We start from the raw sequence: 22476 nt of genomic DNA, 5'->3' as shown, positions 1-22476 counted from the left end.
AAAACAATTAGACAACTCGCCTTCGTTGTCTATGAGCGAATAGTCAACTCAGGCTTCGCCTTGGTTCACTATTCGCTCATAGACAACTCAGACTCGTTGTCTAATTGTTAAATAGAAACACGCTTCTCAACCACTTAGCACGCGCGTACTATAAATGTTATATTATAATGTATATTTCTTACTGAATATTTTCCAGTCTGTTAACCCGGGTCTCCATCAGTTGAAACAAGGTCCTGTTTAAAGTCATATCGTTGAAATAACATAATTAATTTGCCTTCTTTCTTTATTCTCTGGAAATTTATTTCTTTTTAATCATTCCTACCTAAATTTCAATCATTGGTATTTTCCAAGGTATATGCTAATCTATTTAAATACAATTTATCAGGTATTAGTCCTGTAGTCTGTTGCTTCGTGATATGATTATTGTCAATGAACAAACCAAATAATTGATGAGTTCAACATTCTTATATCGTTCACACAACAACAGCGGTGTGATTGCCTCTTGCTTCAGACATTTCTGGAAGTTCTTCCCAAGAATACCTTTCAAAGTTGAAACCTTCAACTGACTTCAGGTCACCTTGTTCACCCAACCCTCCCAGGACTACAATGTTGTTTTCAATAACAACTGCAGTACATCCCCTCCTCTTAAATGTCATTGATGGCAGCATGTGACTTTGTTCTGTCTTGACATTGTAAATGATAACTGTATCTAATGGCTTGCCATGTTTGTCTTCGCCACCAATAACAACAATGTTGTCTCCCCATCTCACAGTTGCCATGTCACTCACTTCATACGGCAGTGGTGACAACCGTTTCAGCTCATTCTCCTGTTGTATTTCATACATTACGACACTACTGAGGTTGTCTTCGTTATAGCCAGTTGTACTTCCACCGACTATCAACAAATTATCATCAAATATTTCCATGCTGCGATACTTTCTTTGTCCTGGCATTCTTGATAAGGTCTTCACAGTATAGGAAGGAACACGCTGGACTGCTCTGATCAAGTCAGATAAACCATTTCCATTATGACCTCCAGAGACTATCAACTGATCATTATACAGCACACTGCTGTGGTTCCACAACTTATCAGGTAGTTCAACAGGACAGTCACTCCAGCGTGTTGAGAGATCAGGGTTTGGATCAACATTCATTCTAATCATATCATCAACATAGCCAGACTGACCACAGCTGCCCCCAGCTATAGTCATATGATTGTTATAAATAAATGAAGTCGCTCCATGACGATCCTTTGGCATTGATTGTAATGGCGACCATGTTCTTTGACGCCAGTTAAACATCTCTACGGAGTTAGTGAATAAACCTCCAGCAACAATTATATTTTCGTTAACACCATTCGGCTTATTACTTATTTTTCTTGCGTTTTCTTCTATCTTGCCTTCCATCCTGTCAACAGTACCTTTCATCTCATCATAAGCCTGCTTCAACTCTCTGACTTCGTTGTTAAGCGCTTCAAATTTTTCTTCCATATCTGCCACGTCGTTCTTGTGTCGTAATAATAAAGCAAGTTCTGTGTTGTTTTTCGCTCTGTAGTATAAACCTCGCTGTATAGACTGAATATAGATACAGTGTTCGTTCTTAGCTTGGAGAAGTCTGCGTATTTGCTTGGAAAAATTTTGATCCGTTTAGAAAAGCAGACAAATATCCCTCCCTTATAAAGTGTTTAATTAAAGCGTCTTTCGCAGACAGGAATTTGCTTGTCTTTCTCTTGTGTTAAAAGGTCATTGACGTCTTGTTCAAATGCTGACTTGCAATTGGTTGTATTCATGTTGGTAGGAATATCTTGTTTCATTATATGGAAATGAGTTCCAAGAAAGCGATATTTTATACCAAAAAAAGTCGATCATAATAATGAAATATTTCGACTAAGTATATTATAATCGATGCGGATAAAGTCTGTATTAGAATTCCCTTCGAAACTTTCCACAAATTATGTGTTTAAAGCAACAGACAATGACCTTTTGGGTGAAATATATTTCAAGTGTCTTTCACACGGGCTGGTGTTTGTTTATAAATCGTTCCATGGAAAACACGGAATCGTGGTTCTAGAGCCGTAAATCATGATCTGCTGAAAACGCTTACTGCGGACTTGCTTTGTATTCAAATGATGAGTTACCTCGCGTTATAGTGACTTGTGGTGGATAGAAAATAGTTTAAGATCATCTTGCCTTTCTTGGGAGGTTTGCAAACTAGTTAACTAGTCTTTACTAATCGCAAAGAAACAATGACGCAATATAATTTTTAATTTGTGGTTTAAAAATTAAGAAATCGAAAACATTTTCCGTGTTTCTATACAGTTATAGAAACACGCGTGGGAGTTTGGGAGAACGAGAAATAATAAGTGGGAAAACGATGCCGTAGGGCGAGTTTTCCATGTTATTTCGAGTTCTCCCAAACTCCCACAACTGTTTCTATAACTGTATAGACACACAGGAAGAATGGTTTTCTATTTCGTTTATAATATAACTCAATAAAAAGATTTTGTACAAATATTATAATTCGATTCAATTACAAATTCTCATTACATTACTTCGCTTGTCAAGTTCGGCGGGAAAATTCCCGTGTTTCTATACAGTTATGGAAACACGCTACTCGACCAATCAACTCGCGCGTCAGTACTATCAATGTTATATTATAATGTATATTTCTTACTGAATATTTTCCAGTCTGTTAACCTGGGTCTCCATCAGTTGAAACAAGACCCTGTTTAAAGTCATATCGTTGAAATAACATAATTAATTTGCCTTCTTTCTTTATTCACTAGGAATTTATTTCTTTTTAATCAGTCATACATGACTTGCAAATATTAGTATTTTTCAAGGTATATGCTAGTCTATTTTAATACAATTTATCCGGTATTAGTTCTGTAGTCTGTTGCTTCGTGATATGATTATTGTCAATAAACAAACCAAATCATTGATGAGTTCAACATTCTTATATCGTTCACACAACAACAGCAGTGGACCAGTATCTTGCTTCAGACATTTCTGGAAGTTCTTCCCAAGAATACCTTTCAAAATTGAAACCTTCAACTGACTTCAGGGGTCCCTCTTTACCCAACCCTCCAAGGACCACAATGTTGTTTTCAATAACAACTGCAGTACATGCCTCCCTCTTCCACCTCATTGATGGCAGCATGTGACTTTGTCCTTTCTTGACATTGTAAATGAAAACTGTATCTAATGTCTTGCCATGTTTGTTAATGCCACCAATAACAACAATGTTGTCTCCCCATCTCACAGTTGCCATCTCACTCACTTCATACGGCAGTGGTGACAACTGTTTCAGCTCATTCTTCTTTATATCGTACAGTACGACACTGCTGAGGTTGTCTTCGTCGTGGGTAGTTGTTCTTCCACCAACTATCAACAAATTATCATCAAATATTTCCATGCTGTGAGCTTTCCGTGGTTCTGGCATTCTTGATAGGGTCTTCACAGTATAGGGAGGAACAAGCTGGACTGATCTGATCAAGTCACTAGAATCTGAAACGATTAACTGATCAATATACAGCACACTGGGGTACCACAAATCGGGTACTGTGAAAGGACAGTAAGTCCAGTGTGTTGAGAGATCAGGGTTTGGGTCAATATTCATTCTAATCATATGATCAACAATGTCAGACCCATCACACCAACCCCCAGCTATAGTCATATGATTGTTATAAATAAATGAAGTCAATCTCCAACGTTCTTTTGGCATTGATTGTAATGGCGACCATGTTCTTTGACGCCAGTTAAACATCTCTACAGAGTTAGTTCCTACACCTCCAGCAACAATTATATTTTCGTTATCACCACTTGGTCTATTTATTACTTTTCTTGTGTTTTCTTCTTTCTTACCCTCTTTCGTGATAAGAACGTCCTTCATTTCGTCAAATGCCCTAACCAAAGCTGTTTTCAATCCGTCGACATTTTTGTTAACCGCTTCGAGTTTCCCGTCCGTTTCTGCCATGTTTTTGTCTATTTTTCTTTCTAAACTCCTTATTTTATTTTCAACTGTTGTATTATTCTTCTCGATATTCTTCTCGATATTCGCCATTCTTTCCTCCATTTCTTTCAAAGTTTTCGACATTTCTCTGCACGAGTGACACTTCAACTTTCGGAATTCACAGACTTCACTTTCATGGTGAATAAGATCACGCTTGTTGACAATTAAACCACAGCCTTGGTTTGTACAAACGGCTGGTGTATATCCACATGTATCTTCATGGCGGTCAAGATGCTGTAATTCTACAACTTCTTGACAACCTCTGTCGATGTAAACGCAACGAGTTTTTGATTCATTCAAAAAATCTTTAACCATTCGCGGTGCTTCTGCTAAAGTCTCTACCGTCAGTTGATCAGCACACGTTGGGCATGTTTGGGAATTCTCCAGATGTTTCGTAATACAACAACAGCAAAAAGAATGCTGGTTTCTCGAACACATAACCGGCTCTTTCAAGACATTGAAGCAAATCTGACAATGAAAGTTTTGATTGATTTTGTCTACAAACCTTTCTTGATCGTAGCCTTGTACATATTTAGCCATATTTCACGTCGTTCTTGTGTCGTGATAATAAAGCAAGTTCTGTGTTATTTGTCGCTCTGTAGTATAAACCTCGCTGTATAGACTGAATATAGATACAGTGTTTGTCCTTGGAGAAGTCTCTGTGTTTGCTTGTAATCTTTTGATCCCTTTAGTCTTTGGAAAAGCAGACAAATATCGCTCCCTTATAAAGTGTTTAAAGCGTCTTTTGCGGACAGGAATTTGCTGGAATGTAAGTTGCAAGATATTATTAGTTTCAAGTCTTTGTCTTGTGACAAAAGCTCAGCATCTCCTGTTCAAATGCTTGCAATTGGTTGTGTTTATGTTGGTAGGAATTTCTTGTTTCATTATATGGAAATGAGTTCGAAGAATGCGATACTTTATACCAAGAAAAGTCGATCATAATAATGAAATATTTCGACTAAGTATATTATAATCGATGCGGATAAAGTCTGTATTAGAATTTATTTCGAATATGACCACTAATTGTGTGTTTAAGGCAACAGATAATAGTCTCTTGGGTGAAATATATTTCAAGCGTCTTTCACACGGGCTGGTATTTGTTTATAAATGATCCTATGAAAAACACGGAATCGTGGTTCTGGAGGCGGGAATCAACGGGAGACCTTATGATACTTACTGCCTCTCTGTCTCCTTTTGTTATCACATTCTTGCCCTTTTCCACCCCTCCGCGCCCCTTTTGTTACCCTTCTGCTTCCCCTTTACCCATGTTGAACCTCTTCTGCCACTGTTTTGTTACCCCTCTTTTATCTTTTCTATCCATTTGTTACCCTAATTTCACCACTGTGTACCGAGCTATACCGACTCTCTGCTATATAAAAGTCAGGAGTGGGTGAAATTTAAATAACAAATGAGTTGAAAAATCACACACGATATTTCTGACGAATACCCGGACACAGCGAACCATTGTGTTCGAAAGCATATAAATTCAATTCTGGAAGCGAAATTTGGAGTCTATGGACGCCAGAACAGTCAAATTGTATTATCGTTAAATAATGAACAAGAATATAACGATAGGTTAAACTTTATTTGCTTTTGGAAAATGGAAAACCTTGCATAATCGCGCCGCATTGCCAAATCGCGTCCGGTCTGTGCGGGTTTCAATTCACTTCTCATAAACAAGATTTAGATCTGCGAGTTTATATTTCACATGAGTCGTTTAAGTTCTACAGAGATTTGAGTGCATTTTTCTATACAACGCCTCATTTTGTGAATGTGAGACATTAATATCTTAACTAAAGTCAACAAAAGTGTTTTTAATAATATCCTCCAAACCAATAGTTGGTCGTTGCTCTAGGCGAGAAACTGCAACGGAATTTCTTATTCACGGATGCATAATAACCAAAGTTATCTTCAGAGACGACTGCTCCCGTTTTTGGCTGAAAATCGCACCCAATGGAGGCACTGTCAGAATAAAGCGTCCAGTTGTTAACCTTTGCCGCCCAACGAGCTGTACACCCTGTGCAATGGTGACCGCGAATATTAATGTATTCCATCTTCTTGCAAGGTACACCACCTACAAAATCCAACGCGTCAAATTCTTTGAAGCTTGCTCTGGCGTAATCTCGGTAAATATCAATGGGTTTTGCTTGAAAGTCGCAGGTGACTCTCCAGTGTGTGGACTGAGATCTCAAATGACTCATTTGCTTGTACGACATTCGGAAAAGATTCCAGATCGGAGTGTATGGATTCACAGGGTCGTTCGTCTTCAACGGTGATTTTCGGAAAGCTCGCAGGAGTTTATGTTTCAAGGCGAAAGATTCAACCAAGGTCCACGCGAATCCAGGCTCTGATGTGAAATCGCAGAAAACTGTATGAACCAGTCCGTTAACCCCGTGATTGATGATATGATAGTAACCATTGGTTTTGTAGCCTCGTTTGAAATAGTCCAGACAGCTTTGCGCGGTGACGATGACGGGTGAGGACCCCGATGTCAAGTTTAGCTGTAATAATAAGTGGACATTGTCAAGATCTGTTCAGACGATCTAATTTCGTCCAATTGACTTGTGACGTATGGAATGTAGTCTGTCTATTGACGGCATTAGTACTGCGTTTAGCTTAAGTGGATTCGCTCCACATACTTTACACAGCAACAGACTACAAAAATTAACAAAACATCCATCGGAAGTGAATTTGACCTGACAAAATTGAATCGTGTGAAATCGGGCTGTTTGACACGAAGGAAAAGTGATTTGTAATTTGGATTACAATATTCTCTTCTGTGTCTGGATGGGATTTCGTTGAGATGAAATCAACTTCAATTCTCAAACGCGGAACAGTGTACAAATAACGTTTGTTTCCGCTCTTGAAATGTCATCAATAAACATTGATTTATTCCTTGAAATTATGAAATATATGTACAAATGTGTGCAAATATGGTTTGGGATTTCGTTTAGATGAAATCAACTTCAATTCTCAAACGCAGCTAGAACAGTGTACAAAGAACGTTTGTTTTCCCTCATGAAAGAACGTTTGTCTTCCCTCAAAAAACGTTTGTTTTCCGTCATAGTATTGCATATGTACAAATGCGTGCAAATGTGTTTCAAACAGGAAGTCCAAACTCAACTATGAAGAAAATGCAAACAAATGAACAATTGTGCTGAAATATGATATAATTTCCTGCTTGAGTGTCTACAAATATATAACTCCTCTTCAGACGAAAATGATATTTTGACAACTGTTCTTTTCACAGCGTAAATTAACATCTTTTGTCCAGAAGCATTTACGACAAAACATTTCTTACAAATTTCACGGGAAAAATATACTTGCCACTTACCAAACACAATGACCCTGCTGATAGTAATTTTAGACAAAGATATATGCAAATTTACACATCGAGATTTGAAAAGATTAGTTTATATTATATGTCAACATTGAGTAATTTTAAAGCTATGCAACGCTCTGTCCAATTGAACGGTTTTCGTTTGGAATTAATCGTGGACAGCCTTCTATATGTCGCAGCTTGTATAAATCTCATATATATACTCGTTAAAGTAGTCACTTTGAATGGGTCCTGAATTGTGTAGTGTTTTTAGTTACAGAATTTAGTATAGGGAGCTCTGTATTCTGAGGGTTGTGTAGGCCTTGAGTAAGCTAGCTATCATGTTGAAAAGTAGTGCAACGGTGGAGCACGTCTTGTTTGTTGATATTTGTCCTCCAGATTTCCCAACACATTTAATATGTTTGCATACATGATAAAAATACACCTGTATGCATTGATGTATTTATTAGAGTTCACTTATGAACATAGATGTTTGACATTTCATGGTCGAACTGAAGCACTAACCGAACTAGCCGTAATTCTCTTGAATTATGAAGATCGTGTGAAATTTCTTCTGCGTTGCCTATTAGTTGACAGGGGTAACAAACGATAAGTGTTATCGTCTGCTTAGGATTATGAAATACTAACTCAAATAATATTGTATGTAAAATTAAGTTTCTCCATGTTTTCCCGAGTCATTGCTGAAGTCGAACTCACTGAAGATTGTATAAATATCTCAGTTGAAACAATGCTCTTCATAAATATTTCAAGTCAGAATATTGCAAGTGAGTCTATTGCATACTATATAGATAATAACCTACCTGACAAACCGCAATTACAGCGAGCAGTAATACTTTGAAAATCATGTTGAGTTACAGAAACCTTGATGATAAATAAAGAAACTGATAGTTAATTTTAAGAAATTTACACGTTTGCAAGGTATTGAAAAGTAAGATTTTACCTGAGCTTTGTTTAAAAATTTTATGCCACAATTTTAAGCGAGACTTTGACGAGAAATCACAAAATATAAAAAGAAACTTCCTTCAGCAATTGCTCTTATGTGGTAGTTCTAGTGATTCACTTTGATTGGCTGCTTCATTCAGAGCTGTGATTGGCTGGCTTATTCACGATTTGATTGGCTGGCTCATTTTAGTATTTTGATTCGCTGGCAGATCACTTTGATTATAACTGTCTCATACACGATTTTGATTGTCGTTCTTGGATATTCTGATAGACATGCAATTATAAGTCATTCACGATTATCATCAATAAACATTTGTTTTGTATTCAATTGCTGAGTTACCTCGCGCTATTGTGACTTGTTGCGGATAGAAAATAGTTTATAATTCGATTCAATTATAAATTCTCATTACATCGCTTCGCTTGAATGTCAAGTTCGGCGGGAAAATTCCCGTGTTTCTATACAGTTATAGAAACACGCTTCTCGACCAATCAGCACGCGCGTACTATAAATGTTATATTGTAATGTATATTTCTTACTGAATATTTTCCAGTCTGTTAACCCGGGCTCCATCAGTTGAAACAAGGACCTGTTTAAAGTCATATCGTTGAAATAAAACATCTTTCTTTATTCGCTGGCAATTTATTTCTTTTTAATCATTCGTACATGACTTTCAATCATTGGTATTTTTCAAGGTATATTCTAGTCTATTTTAATGCAATTTATCAGGTATTATTAGTCCTGTAGTCTATTGCTTCGTGATATGATTATTGTCAATGAACAAACCAAATAATTGATGAGTTCAACATTCTTATATCGTTCACACAACAACAGCAGTGTGCCAGCATCTTGCTTCAGACATTTCTGGAAGTTCTTCCCAAGAATACCTTTCAAAGTTGAAACCTTCAACTGACTTCAGGTCACCTTGTTCACCCAACCCTCCCAGGACTACAATGTTGTTTTCAATAACAACTGCAGTACATCCCCTCCTCTTACATCTCATTGATGGCAGCATGTGACTTTGTTCTGTCTCGACATTGTAAATGATAACTGTATCTAATTCATTGCCATGTTTGTCAACGCCACCAATAACAACGATGTTGTCTCCCCATCTCACAGTTGCCATATCACTCACTTTATACGGCAGTGGTGACAACTGCTTCAGCTCATTCTTCTTTATATCGTACAGCACGACAATGCTGAGGTTGTCTTTGCATCCGCCAGGTAAACTTCCACCAACTATCAACAAATTATCATCAAATATTTTCATGCTGTGATTGTATCTTGGTTCTGGTATTCTTGATAAGGTCTTCACAGTATAGGGAGGAACGAGCTGGACTGCTCTGATGATCAAGTCACTAGCACCTAAAACCATTAACTGATCAATATACAGCACACTGTTTTTGTACCACAACTTAGGTACTGTGAAAGGACAATAACTCCAGTGTGTTAAAAGATCAGGGTTTGGGTCAATATTCATTCCAATCGAATTAAGAACAATTTCATTCTGATCACAGCAACCCCCAGCTATAGTCATATGATTCTTATAAATAAACGAAGTCGCTGCCCACCGATTCTTTGGCATTGGTTGTAATGGCGACCATGTTCTTTGACGCCAATTAAACATCTCTACAGAGTTAGTTCTTGAACCTCCAGCAACAATTATATTTTCCTTATCACCACTTGGTTTATTTATTATTTTTCGTGAGTTTTCTTCCTTCTTACCCTCTTTCGTGATGAGAACGTCCTTCATTTCATTAAAAGCTTGGATCAGAGCTGTTTTCAATCCGTCGACATTGTTGTTAACCGCTTCGAGTTTTCCTTCCGTTTCTGCCGTGTTTTTGTCTATTTTTCTTTCTAAATTTGTTATTTTAGTTTCAACTGTTGTATTATTCTTCTCGATATTCTTCTCGATATTCGCCATTCTTTCCTCCATATCTGCCAAAGTTTTCGTCATTTCTCCGCACGAGTGACACTTCAACTTTCGGAATTCACAGACTTCACTTTCATGGTGAATAAGATCACGCTTGTTGACAATTAAACCACAGCCTTGGTTTGTACAAACGGCTGGTGTATATCCACATGTATCTTCATGGCGGTCAAGATGCTGTACTTCTACAACTTCTTGACAACCTCTGTCGATGTAAACGCAACGAATTTTCGATTCATTCAAGAAATCCTTTATCATTCTTTGTGGTTGGGCCAAAGTCTCTACGGTCAGTTCATCAGCACACGTTGGACATGTTTGAAAATTTTCCAGATGTTTCGTAATACAACAACGGCAAAAAGAATGCTGGTTTCGTGAACACATAACCGGCTCTTTCAAGACGTTGAAGCAAATCTGACAATGAAAATTTTGATTGATTTTGTCCACAAACCTTTCTTCATCGTAGCCTTGTATATATGAAGCCATATTTCAAGTCGTTCTTGTGTTGCAATAATAAAGCAAGTTCTGTGTTGTTTGTCGTTTGTACTATAAACCTCGCTGTATAGACTGAATATAGATACAGTGTTCGTTCTTGAAGAAGTCTGTGTGTTTGCTTGTAATCTTTTGATCCGTTTAGAAAAGCAGACAAATATCGCTCCCTTATAAAGTGTTTAAAGCGTCTTTCGCAGACAGGAATTTGCTAGTCTTTCACTGGTGTTAAGAGGTCATTGACGTCTTGTTCAAATGCTGACTTGCAATTGGTTGTGTTTATGTTGGTAGGAATATCTTATTTCATTATATGGAAATGAGTTCGAAGAAAACGATACTTTATACCAAGAAAAGTCAATCATAATAATGAAATATTTCGACTAAGTATATTATAATTAATGCGGATAAAGTCTGTATTAGAATTCCCTTCGTTTTATTCGCTTGAATTAAATATATATAAGCAAGTACATTGAAATACAAGTTCTTCAAAATGGTAGCTACATTGTTGGTTTACATTGACATTGTGAGAAGAACAGGCGAATGCTGTAACTGGTTACATTGATATCTCATACTTGTAGAATAAACCGCTTTGGTGAGCTTTTTCAAGTGTCTGAGTGTTCTAAAGTCTGGCCTTGCCGGTTCTCAAAGGGCTTGTGAATATTTTCCTTGTGCATTTTTCGTGGATTTTGTGAGCCATTATTACTCAAACCTTTTGCAAGTAGAGTCATGTCTTGTATATAGCTGCTCATTAATTTTGACTTAGTAAATTAGTGACTCCCAAGGTTTCAAATGACAAATGAACTTAATTTACTACGGCGGACGGTCATATCAAGTGTTCATGGAATTATTTTTATCGAGTTTTAACTACAATAGATGACTCAGGGAGTCGTGCGATTTGTACTTGGGATTAAGACACTAAAGGTTTTGAAGTATTTCTACTTTGGGGCTTTAAACTCGTTTATATGTTGATTGAAATAAATTTCATCTGTTTTTCGCTATTGTTTACGGAGGTTATCTTCTGAAGAAAGTTAGAATACTGTTTTAATATTCTTGTATGCAGAATTGACTATCCATGTGTTTTCTTTCTCTTAATGTTAGCAGACGGGTTAATTCGTAGCCCTGTGCCATCTCAATTAAGCGCTGAAGGACATAATATACCATGCATCGAGAGGATTTGATATTTATATATGAATTAACCCTCACTTTGAAAAACTCGTGGTTATTTACATTATTAAGAACAAACTAAATCGGAATTTTTGAGAAAGACAGGTTTTGAAATACTGTGGAAGAGAATTTTACGACCCACTTACCTCATACGCAGCAATCACAACGAGCAGAAATACTTTGAAAATCATATTGAAGTAACAATAACCTTGATGATAAATAAAGTAACTGACAGTTAATTTGATAAATTCAGTTACACGTCATGCAAGGTATAGAAAAATAGGATTTTACCTGAGCTTTGGTCAAAAATTTTAGCCACAATTTTAAGCGAGACTCTAACGAGAAATCACAAAGTATAAAAAGAAACTTCCTTCAGCAATTGCTCTTATGTGGTAGTTCTAGAGATTCACTTTGATTGGCTGCTGTATTCAGAGCTGTGATTGGCTGGCTTATTCACGATTTTGATTGGCTGTCTCATTTAATATTTTAATTGACTTTTACGCCAATTTAATTAACTGTCTCATACACGATTTTGATTGGCGTTCTTGGATATTCTGATAGACAATTAAGTCGTTCACGATTATCATCAATAAACATTTGTTTTGTATTCAAATGCTGAGTTATCTCGCGCTATTGTGACTTGTGGTGGATAGAAAATAGTTTAAGATTATCTTGGCTTTCGTGTGAGGTTTGCAAACTAGTCTTCACTGATCGCAAAGAAACCATGACGCAATATAATTATTAATTTGTGGTTTAAAAATTAAGAACTGGAAAACGTTTTCCTGTGTTTCTATACAGTTATAGAAACACGCGTGGGAGTTTGGGAGAACGAGAAATAATCAGGGGGAAACCACTTTACTTCGAGTTCTTCCAAACTCTACAAGTGTTTCTATAACTGTATAGAAACACTGGAAAAACGTTTTCCATTCCGTTTTAATATAACTCAATAAAAAGATTTTGTACAAATATTATAATTCGATTCAATTACAAATTCTCATTACATCGCTTCGCTTGTCAAGTTCGGCGGGGAAATTCCCGTGTATCTACACGATCAATTTTTGCCTTGCATCGCTGGACATATTAGTAGCTCGATCACCATTATTCGCCACAAACCTATTCAGATTTTCTCCTTTATGACTGAATATAATAAATATCGTATTAATCTCGCTCATTTAACATTATTAATTTAGAAAGCTTGTCCCCCCCCCTAAATTTTTAGATGGATTCACCCTCTTGGCTGGATACAATCGGGTCATGCGGGTTATGCAAGGTCATTCACCAAACGTGCTGTTGCATGTTACTCAATTTTTATTACAATATCCAGTGACAATGCAACCACACGATTCATACTATAAAATTGGTCTAGTTTGAACTATATTTACTTATTTTGATGGTGTATCGTTTACATTTTAGAGCTGACGGAATCTTCGTGGAAAAACGACTCAAATTGTCCAGGCTATGTGATGGCACACGCGCCATCTTTGAGAGAATTGAAGTTTAACTTCAGCCTGTTTATCGCGACAGAGAATTGAACGAACAATTAAAATGACGTGTATGGAAGCTGTTGAAATGTTTCAAAGACAAACAGGGAAATTATAAAGATGGAACTATTTCATGACAGGTAAATCAATTATGATTTTTGGCACTTCACTCGATGTAGGTAAATGTTAGAGGTTCAAAGGGTCTTAATTTCGAGTGGAATTATACACACTTCAAATTCCAGCCAGGAACAGTTGATAGAAAAATGAGTCAACTATCGGTCCTCCGGCAGGAATCGAACCTATTCTTTGTACGCTTCGCTTCGTGGCAAGAACATTGCACCGGCATCGCAAAAGCGTAGGTTCTATTCCTGCCGGAGGACCTATAGTTGACTCATTTTCCATCAAATGTTCCTGGCTTGAATTTGAAGTGTGTATAATTCCACTCGAAATTAAGACCCTTATCTCATTACAGCTCCATTATTATAACGTTGAATTTGTAGTTGGAATGTTTGGATACAACGACGTTTCTACAACTCACTTAAAAAATTAACAAAAATGCAACTTCCCCCCCTGGGTGAAATGTAATTCGTGCACTGCCCTCTCTTATTCAGAGCTCTCGGTAAATAAGATGAATTAGGGGGGGGGGGAGGTTGTTGTTGGTTTTAATGGTTCCGGGGGCGAAAAACATGAGCGAGGTGCGAACGATTTTGAAGGGTGACTTAAGGTGGAAAGTAAGGCGAAAATAGACCAAAAAAATAACTTTGCAGTTCTTTGTCAAAAAACATGGGGAGATGGACCAAAAACATGGTAGAGAGAAGTTAACCAAAAAACGTGAGGGGCGTGGAGTTTTTCGAAAGGACCAGTTTGAATCAGTCTCTTAGGTTTTGAGAGATTACGGTGCGGAGAACATTTTCCAGTTGAAAGCCCTGGGGAAATTGTGGGTTCGCATTTCACATATCAAAATTTTAATAATTGATATAAGTTTAAACAATCGAACAAATATTGATTAAATGTCTCATAACTATTTTCCAAGCTAATGTTTTACAAACTAACAGCAATTCTAAGCTTTATACGAGTTAATGTCAATTATCAAACTAAACAAATGAGTTCAACATTCTTACATCGTTCACACAACAACAGCAGTGTGATTGCCTCTTGCCACAGACATTTCTGGAAGGTCTTCCCAAGAATAACTTTCAAAGTTGAAACCTTCAACTGACTTCACGATCTGATGTTGTTCACCAAACCCTCCCAGAACTACAATGTTATGTTTGATAACAACTGCAGTGCATCCATACCTTTTATATTTCATCGATGGCAGCATGTGACTTTGTTCTGTCTTGACATTGTAAATGATAACCGCATCTAATGGCTGGTGTTGTTTGTCTTCGCCACCAATAACAACGATGTTTTCAGCTCCCCATCTCACAGTCGCCATGCGACTCACTTCATACGGCAGTGGTTTCAGCTCATTCTGTTTCAGCTCATTCTTCTTTATATCGTACAGTACGACACTGCTAAGGTTGTCTTTGTAATTGCCAGTTGTACTTCCACCAACTATCAACAAATTATCATCAAATATTTCCATGCTGTGATGCTTTCTTTGTTCTGGCATTCTTGGTAAGGGCGTCACAGTATAGGGAGGAACAAGCTGGACTGCTCTGATCTGGTCACATGCCATCTTTCCATCAGTTTGACCTCCAGAGACTATCAACTGATCATTATACAGCACACTGCTGTGGTATTGCAACTTATCAGGTAGTTCAACAGGACAGCCACTCCAGTGTGTTGAGAGATCAGAGTTTGGATCAATATTCATTCTAATCATATCATCAACAATGCCAGACCCACCACGGTAACCCCCAGCTATAGTCATATGATTGTTATAAACAAATGAAGTCGCTCCTTCACGTTTCTCTGGCATTGATTGTAATGGCGACCATGCTCTTTGACGCCAGTTAAACATCTCTACAGAGTTAGTTCCTACACCTCCAGCAACAATTACACTTTCTTTATCACCATTCAGTTTATTACTTATTTTTCTTGCGTTTTCTTTTATCTTGCCTTCCATCCTGTCAACAGACCGCTTCAGCCCTCTGACTTCATTGTTAAGCGCTTCAAATTTTTCTTCCATATCTGCCATGTCGTTGTTCAGTTTCTTGTGTCGTAATAATAAAGCAAGTTCTGTGTTGTTTGTCGCTCTGTAGTATAAACCTCGCTGTATAGACTGAATATAGATACAGTGTTCGTTCTTGTGTATTTGCCTCAAATATTTTGATCTGTTTAGAACAGCAGACAAATATCGCTTTCTTGTAAAGTGTTTGAAGCGTCTTTTGTTGACAGGAATTTGTTGCTATGAAAGTCAGTATTATCGGTATTATATTACTATTTAATCAAATACTGACTTGCAATTGGTTGTGTTTATGTTGGTAGGGATTTCTTGTTTCATTATATGGAAATGAGTTCTGAGAAAATGATACTTTATACCAAGAAAAATCAATCATAATAATGAATATTTAGACAAGTATGTTATGATCGATGCGGATAAAGTCTGTATTAGAATTCCCTTCGAATCTTTCCACAAATTGTGTGTTTAAATCATCAGATAATAATCTCTTGGGTAAAATATATTTCAAGCGTCTTTCACACGGGCTGGTGTTTATTTATAAAATCAATGGTCCCATGGAAACCAAACCAGCAAACCAAACCATGGAAAACACGGAATCGTGGTTCTGGAGCCGTGAATCAACTACAGATCTTATGATACTTACTTGCTGCCTCTCTGTCACATTTTGTTATCACTTTCTTTCCCTTTTCCACCCCTCCGCGCCCCTTTTTTTACCCCTCTGCTCCCCCTTTACCCATGTTTATGCTCTTCTGCCACTGTTTTGTTACCCCTCCGTCATCTTTTCTATCCATTTGTTACCCTAATTTCACCACTATGTACCGAGCTGTACCGACCCTCCGCTATTTGAAAGTCAGGATTGAGTGAAATTTAAATAGCAAATGAGTTGATAAATCACACACGATGTCTCTGTCAAATACCTATGCAGACACAGTAAACCATTGTTAAACGCATAATTCACTTATCATAAACAATATTTAGATTCGCCAGTTTATATTTTACCTGAGTATAAGTTCTACAGAGATTTGAGTGCATTTTTCTATACAATGCCTCATTTTGTAAATGTGAAAGACATTAATGGCTTAACTAAAGTGTAAAAAAGAGTGTTTTTAATAATATCCTCCAAACCAATAGTTGGTCGTTGCTCTTGGCGAGGAACTGCAACGGAATTTCTTATTCACGTTGACATAATAACCAAAGTTGTCTTCAGAGAGGACTGCTCCCGTTTTTGGCTGAAAATCACACCCAAGGGAGGTACTGTCAGAATGAAGCGACCATTGGTTAACCTTTGCCAGCCAACGAGCGTTGCACTCTGTGCAATGGTGGCCGCGAATATTAATGTATTCCATCTTCTTGCAAGGCACACCACCTACAAAATCCAACGCGTCAAATTCTTTGAAGGTTGCTCTTGCGTAATCTCGGTAAATATCAATGGGTTTTGCTTGAAAGTTGCAGGTGACTCTCCAGTGTGTGGACTGAGATCTCAAATGACTCATTTGTTTGTACGACATTCGGAAAAGGTTCCAGTTCGGGGTGTTTGGATTCACAGGGTCGTTCGTCTTCAACGGTGATTTGCGGAAAGCTCGAAGGAGTTTATGTTTCAAGGCGAAAGATTCAACCAAGGTCCACGCGAATCCAGGCTCTGATGTGAAGTCACAGTAGACGGTATGAACCAGTCCGTTCACCCCGTGATTGATGATATGATAGTAGCCATTGGTTTTGTAGCCTCGTTTGAAATAGTCCAGACAGCTTTGTGCAGTGACGATGACGGGTGAGGACCCCGATGTCAAGTTTACCTGTAATAAGTGGATATTGTCAAGATCTGTTCGGACGATCTAATTTAGTCCAATTGACTTCTGACGTTTGGAATGTAGTCTGTCTATTGACGACATTAGTACTGCGTTTGGCTTAAGTGGATTCGCTCCACATACTTTACACAGCAACAGACTACAAAAGTTAACAAAACATCCATCGGAAGTGAATTTAACTGACAAAATTGAATCGTGTGAAATCGGGCCGTTTGAAGCGAAGGAAAAGTGATTTGTAATTTGGATTACAATATTTTATTCTGTGTCTGGATGGGATTTCGTTGAGATGAAATCAACTTCAATTCTCAAACGCGGAACAGTGTACAAAGAACGTTTGTTTCCGTTCATAAAATGTCATGAATAAACATTGATTTGTAATGTAGATTACAATATTCTCTTCTGTGTCTGGATGGGATTTCGTTGAGATGAAATCAACTTCAATTCTCAAACGCGGAACAGTGTACAAAGAACGTTTGTTTTCCCTCGTGAAATGTCATGAATAAACATTGTTTTATGCCTTGAAATTATGAAATAAATGTACAAATTTGTGCAAATATGGTCAGTTGTATTCGATCTAATTTTCAAATGGTGCTTATTAGACGTTTCAAACAGGAAGTCCAAACTTAACTATGAAGAAAATGCAAACAAATGAACAATTGTGCTGAGTTATGATATAATTTCCTGCTTGAATGTCTAGAAATATATAACCCCTGTTCAGACAAAAATGATCTTTCGACAACTGTTCTTTTCACAGCGTAAATTAACATCTTTTGTGCAGAAGCATTTACGACAAAACATTTCTTACAAATTTCACGGGAAAAGTATACTTGCATGCCACTTACCAAACACAATGACGCTGTTGATAGTATTTGTAGACAAAGATATATGCAAATTTGACATATCGAGATTTGAAAAGATTAGTTTATATTATATGTCAACATTGAGTGATTTTAAAGCTATATAAAGCTCTGTCTAATTGAAGGGTATTCGTTTGGAGTTAATGGTGAACAGCCTTCCATATGTCGCAGCTTGTATAAATCTCATATACTCGTTAAAGTATTCACTTTTAATGGCTCCTGAATTGTGTAGTGTTTTTAGTTGCGGAATTTGGTAAAGAGAGCTCTGTATTCGGAGGGTTGTGTAGGCCTTGAGTAAGCTAGCTATCATGCTGAAAAGTAGTACAACGGTGGAGCACGTCTTGTTTGTTGATATTTGTCCTCCAGATTGCCCAACACATTTAATATGTTTGTATAAAGGATAAAAATATACCTGTATGCATTGATGTATTTATTAGAGTTCACTTATGAACATATATGTTTGACATTTCATGGTCGAAGTGAAGCACCAACGGAACTAGCCGTAATTCTCTCGAATTATGAAGATCGTGTGAAATTTCTTCTGCGTTGCCTATCAGTTGACTGGGGTAACAAACGATATGTGTTATCGTCTGCTTAGGATTATGAAAATACTAACTCAAAAAATATTGTATGTAAAATTAAGTATCTCCGTGTTTTCCCGAGTCATTGCTGAAGTCTAACTCACTGAAGATTGTATAAATATCTCAGTTGAAACAACGCTCTTCATAAACATTTCAAGTCAGAATATTCCGAGTGAGTCTATTGCATACTATATAGATAATATCAGAGCCTACCTGACAAACCACAATTACAGCGAGCAGTAATACTTTGAAAAACATGTTGAGTTACAGAAACCTTGATGATAAATAAAGAAAGTGATAGTTAATTTTTAGAAATTTACATGTTTGCAAGGTATTGGAAAATAGGATTTTACCTGAGCTTTGCGGTTTAAAAATTTTATGCCACAATTTTAAGCGAGACTCTAACGAGAAATCACAAAATATAAAAAGAAACTTCCTTCAGCAATTGCTCTTATGCGGTAGTTCTAGAGATTCACTTTGATTGGCTGCTTCATTCAGAGCTGTGATTGGCTGGCTTATTCACGATTTGATTGGCTGGCTCATTTTAGTATTTTGATTCGCTGGCAGATCAATTTGATTATAACTGTCTCATACACGATTTTGATTGTCGTTCTTGGAAATTTTGATAGACATGCAATTAAGTCATTCACGATTATCATGAATAAACATTTGTTTTGTATTCAAATGCTGAGTTACCTCGCGCTATCGTGACTTGTGGTGGATAGAAAATAGTTCATAATTCGATTCAATTACAAATTCTCATTACATCGCTTCGCTTGTCAAGTTCGGCTGGAAAATTCCGGTGTTTCTATACTGTTATAGACCAACTACTCGACCAATCAGCACGCGCGTACTATAAATCTTATATTATAATGTATATTTCTTACTGAATATTTTCCAGTCTGTTAACCTGGGCCTCCATCAATTGAAACAAGGCCCTGTTTAAAGTCACATCGTTGAAATAAAATATCTTTCTTTATTCACTGGCAATTTATTTCTTTTTATTCATTCGTACATGACTTTCAATCATTGGTATTTTTCAAGGTATATTCTAGTCTATTTTAATACAATTTATCAGGTAATATTAGTCCTGTAATCTATTGCTTCGTGGTATAATTATTGTCAATGAACAAAACAAATAATTGATGAGTTCAACATTCTTATATCCATCGTAATTATCGCTACTCTGGTTTTAGTAAATGAAAGTAATCACCACACAAAGATTAACTTTCACGACCCAACGTTTCGACACTCCGGTCTAGTGTCTTCATCAGGGGTGATCTGATGTTAAAACTCGGTTCCTTATATACTCTCAAAATGACGTCATCTATTAATCAGATGTAAATACTCTTTTGGCAAATAGCTTCCGTCATCCCTATTAAGGGCACAAAGACTCGCATTAATATGCCAGGCTTCCAAAAAACGCCTTTGTCCATAACGATCATTAGTGGTAATGACTTTTGAATCGTTCCACCCAATGTTATGGTTAGTTTGACACACGTGTTCCGCCAAGGCTGATTTTGAACTGTCTAAGTTCAATACGGCCTTTTGATGTTCTTTTAAACGTGTGCCGAACTGGCGTTTTGTTTGACCTAGATATTCTTTCTCGCAATCACCACATGGTATAGAGTATACAGCATGAGTTTTCTGTTTAGTCGCTACGCGATCCTTGGGTTTCGCGAAAATATGTCCCAATGTCTGAAAGGGTTTTAAGGCAACTTTTATACCACAATTATTCAGGATCCTCCTGATTGGTTCTGCAATTCCCTGAATGTATGGAACTATAGCAAAACCTGTTTTTGAGGAATCACCCTCTGCGGAATTGCATCCAGTCGAGACAGGGGATTTTAGACAATCATTTAAAAAGTTTCGAGGATAGTTGTTCTCTCTCAGTACACTGAGGACATAATCACGCTCGTTATCCCTAGCAACGCGATTGGATGGTAACGATTCAGCTCTTTGAAACAAAGTTTTTGCAACAGACTTTTTATCAAAAGGCCGTATCGATATCAGAACATCAAAAGGCCGTATTGAACTTAGACAGTTCAAAATCAGCCTTGGCGGAACACGTGTGTCAAACTAACCATAACATTGGGTGGAACGATTCAAAAGTCATTACCACTAATGATCGTTATGGACAAAGGCGTTGTTTGGAAGCCTGGCATATTAATGCGAGTCTTTGTGCCCTTAATAGGGATGACGGAAGCTATTTGCCAAAAGAGTATTTACATTTGATTAATAGATGACGTCATTTTGAGAGTATATAAGGAACCGAGTTTTAACATCAGATCATCCCTGATGAAGACACTAGACCGGAGTGTCGAAACGTTGGGTCGTGAAAGTTAATCTTTGTGTGGTGATTACTTTCATTTACTAAAACCAGAGTAGCGATAATTACGATGGATTATATACCTGGTTGCCGTGAACTCATAAACTTCAATTCTTATATCGTTCACACAACAACAGCAGTGTGCCACCATCTTGCTTTCGACATTTCTGGAAGTTCTTCCCAAGAATACCTTTCAAAATTGAAACCTTCAACTGACTTCAGGGGTCCTTCTTCACCCAACCCTCCAAGGGCTACAATGTTGTTTTCAATAACAACTGCAATACATCCTAACCTCTTACATCTCATTGATGGCAGCATGTGACTTTGTTCTGTCTTGACATTGTAAATGATAACTGTATCTAATGTCTTGCAATGTTTGTCAAGGCCACCAATAACGACAATGTTGTCTCCCCATCTCACAGTTGCCATGTGGCACACCTCATACGGCAGTGGTGACAACTGTTTCAGCTCATTCTTCTTTATATCGTACAGTACAACACTGCTGAGATTGTCTTTGTGATAGCTAGTTGTACTTCCACCAACTATCAACAAATCATCATCAAATATTTCTATGCTGTGACATTGTCTTGGTTCTGGCATTCTTGATAAGGTCTTCACAGTATAGGGAGAAACAAGCTGGACTGCTCTGATCAAGTCAGATGAACCATTTCTATTATGACCTCCAGAGACTATCAACTGATCATTATACAGCACACTGCTGTGGTTTTCCAACTTATCAGGTAGTTTAACAAGACAGTCACTCCAGTGTGTTGAGAGATCAGGGTTTGGGTCAATATTCATTCTAATCATATCATCCTCAACGTCACACCCACCACTGCAACCCCCAGCTATAGTCATATGATTGTTATAAACAAACGAGGATGCATTAAAACTATTCCTTGGCAATGATTGTAATGGCGACCATGTTCTTTGATGCCAGTTAAACATCTCAACAGTGTTAGTTCCTAAACCTGCAGCAACAATTATATTTTCCTTATCACCACTTAGTCTATTTATTAATTTTCTGGTGTTTTCTTCTTTCTTGCCCTCCATCGTGGTAGGAACGTCCTTCATTTCATCAAAAGCTCTGACCAAAGTCGTTTCCAACCCTTTGACTTCGTTGTTAACCGCTTCGAGTTTTCCTTCCATATCTGCTTTTATATCTGCTTTTATATCTGCCGTGTTTTTCTCGATATTCGCTACAGTGGCAACGTTTTTCTGCAAATTTGTAATTTTAGTTTCAATTGTTATATTATTCTTCTCGATATTCGCCGTTCTTTCCTCCATATCTGCAAAAGTTTTCGTGATTTCTCCGCACAAGTGACACTTCAACTTTCGGAATTCACAGACTTCACTTTCATGGTGAATAAGATCACGCTTGTTGACAGTTAAACCACAGCCTTGGTTTGTACAAACGGCTGGTG

At 37.3% G+C, this 22476-nt stretch overlaps 4 protein-coding genes across 5 annotated transcripts; all 4 read right to left on the bottom strand.

Annotated features, from left to right (window-relative positions):
* Nucleotides 1-5710: 5710 nt before the first annotated feature.
* Nucleotides 5711-12217, bottom strand: LOC114539796. Of its 2 annotated transcripts, none has more exons than XM_028560372.1 (3): nucleotides 12163-12217; nucleotides 8152-8212; nucleotides 5711-6512 (listed from the first exon to the last, which is right to left on the bottom strand). In XM_028560372.1, exons 2-3 carry the CDS (start codon nucleotides 8194-8196, stop codon nucleotides 5826-5828), a joined length of 732 nt encoding a protein of 243 aa, XP_028416173.1. In that variant the 5' UTR covers nucleotides 8197-8212; nucleotides 12163-12217; the 3' UTR covers nucleotides 5711-5825. The 2 variants fall into 2 exon arrangements, with proteins under 2 accessions (XP_028416173.1, XP_028416171.1); XM_028560370.1 differs by lacking the exon at nucleotides 12163-12217 and adding an exon at nucleotides 8292-8362.
* On the bottom strand, nucleotides 8919-10337 carry LOC114539795 (kelch domain-containing protein 8B-like). The gene has a single exon (XM_028560369.1). The coding sequence runs from the start codon at nucleotides 10246-10248 to the stop codon at nucleotides 9112-9114; it is 1137 nt and encodes a 378-aa protein (XP_028416170.1). The 5' UTR covers nucleotides 10249-10337; the 3' UTR covers nucleotides 8919-9111.
* A 2261-nt stretch (nucleotides 12218-14478) lies between the features above and the next one.
* Nucleotides 14479-15276, bottom strand: LOC114539804 (kelch-like protein 40b). Its single transcript, XM_028560379.1, has one exon. The coding sequence runs from the start codon at nucleotides 15274-15276 to the stop codon at nucleotides 14479-14481; it is 798 nt and encodes a 265-aa protein (XP_028416180.1).
* A 1191-nt stretch (nucleotides 15277-16467) lies between these two features.
* Nucleotides 16468-19094, bottom strand: LOC114539797. Its single transcript, XM_028560373.1, has 3 exons — nucleotides 19077-19094; nucleotides 18937-18997; nucleotides 16468-17273 (listed from the first exon to the last, which is right to left on the bottom strand). The coding sequence occupies exons 2-3, from the start codon at nucleotides 18979-18981 to the stop codon at nucleotides 16587-16589; spliced, it is 732 nt and encodes a 243-aa protein (XP_028416174.1). The 5' UTR covers nucleotides 18982-18997; nucleotides 19077-19094; the 3' UTR covers nucleotides 16468-16586.
* Nucleotides 19095-22476: the final 3382 nt, after the last annotated feature.

Source organism: Dendronephthya gigantea, unplaced genomic scaffold (genome assembly GCF_004324835.1).
Source record: "Dendronephthya gigantea isolate DGI-Jeju-01 unplaced genomic scaffold, DenGig_1.0 000218F, whole genome shotgun sequence".
Taxonomy (NCBI): domain Eukaryota; kingdom Metazoa; phylum Cnidaria; class Anthozoa; order Malacalcyonacea; family Nephtheidae; genus Dendronephthya; species Dendronephthya gigantea.
This window is presented reverse-complemented; position numbering and strand designations above follow the sequence as displayed.

What these genes read in the sequence shown, in the direction of transcription:
- LOC114539796 (XM_028560372.1), bottom strand. Translation starts at nt 8,196, where the DNA reads ATGATTTTCAAAGTATTACTGCTCGCTGTAATTGCGGTTTGTCAG. An exon ending in CTGTAATTGCGGTTTGTCAG is followed by an intron (nt 6,513 to 8,151) that starts GTAGGTTATTAT and finishes TTATTATTACAG; the next exon opens with CTAAACTTGACATCGGGGTC.
- LOC114539795 (XM_028560369.1), bottom strand. Translation starts at nt 10,248, where the DNA reads ATGACGAAAACTTTGGCAGATATGGAGGAAAGAATGGCGAATATCGAG.
- LOC114539797 (XM_028560373.1), bottom strand. Translation starts at nt 18,981, where the DNA reads ATGTTTTTCAAAGTATTACTGCTCGCTGTAATTGTGGTTTGTCAG. An exon ending in CTGTAATTGTGGTTTGTCAG is followed by an intron (nt 17,274 to 18,936) that starts GTAGGCTCTGAT and finishes CACTTATTACAG; the next exon opens with GTAAACTTGACATCGGGGTC.
- LOC114539804 (XM_028560379.1), bottom strand. Translation starts at nt 15,276, where the DNA reads ATGCCAGAGAAACGTGAAGGAGCGACTTCATTTGTTTATAACAATCAT.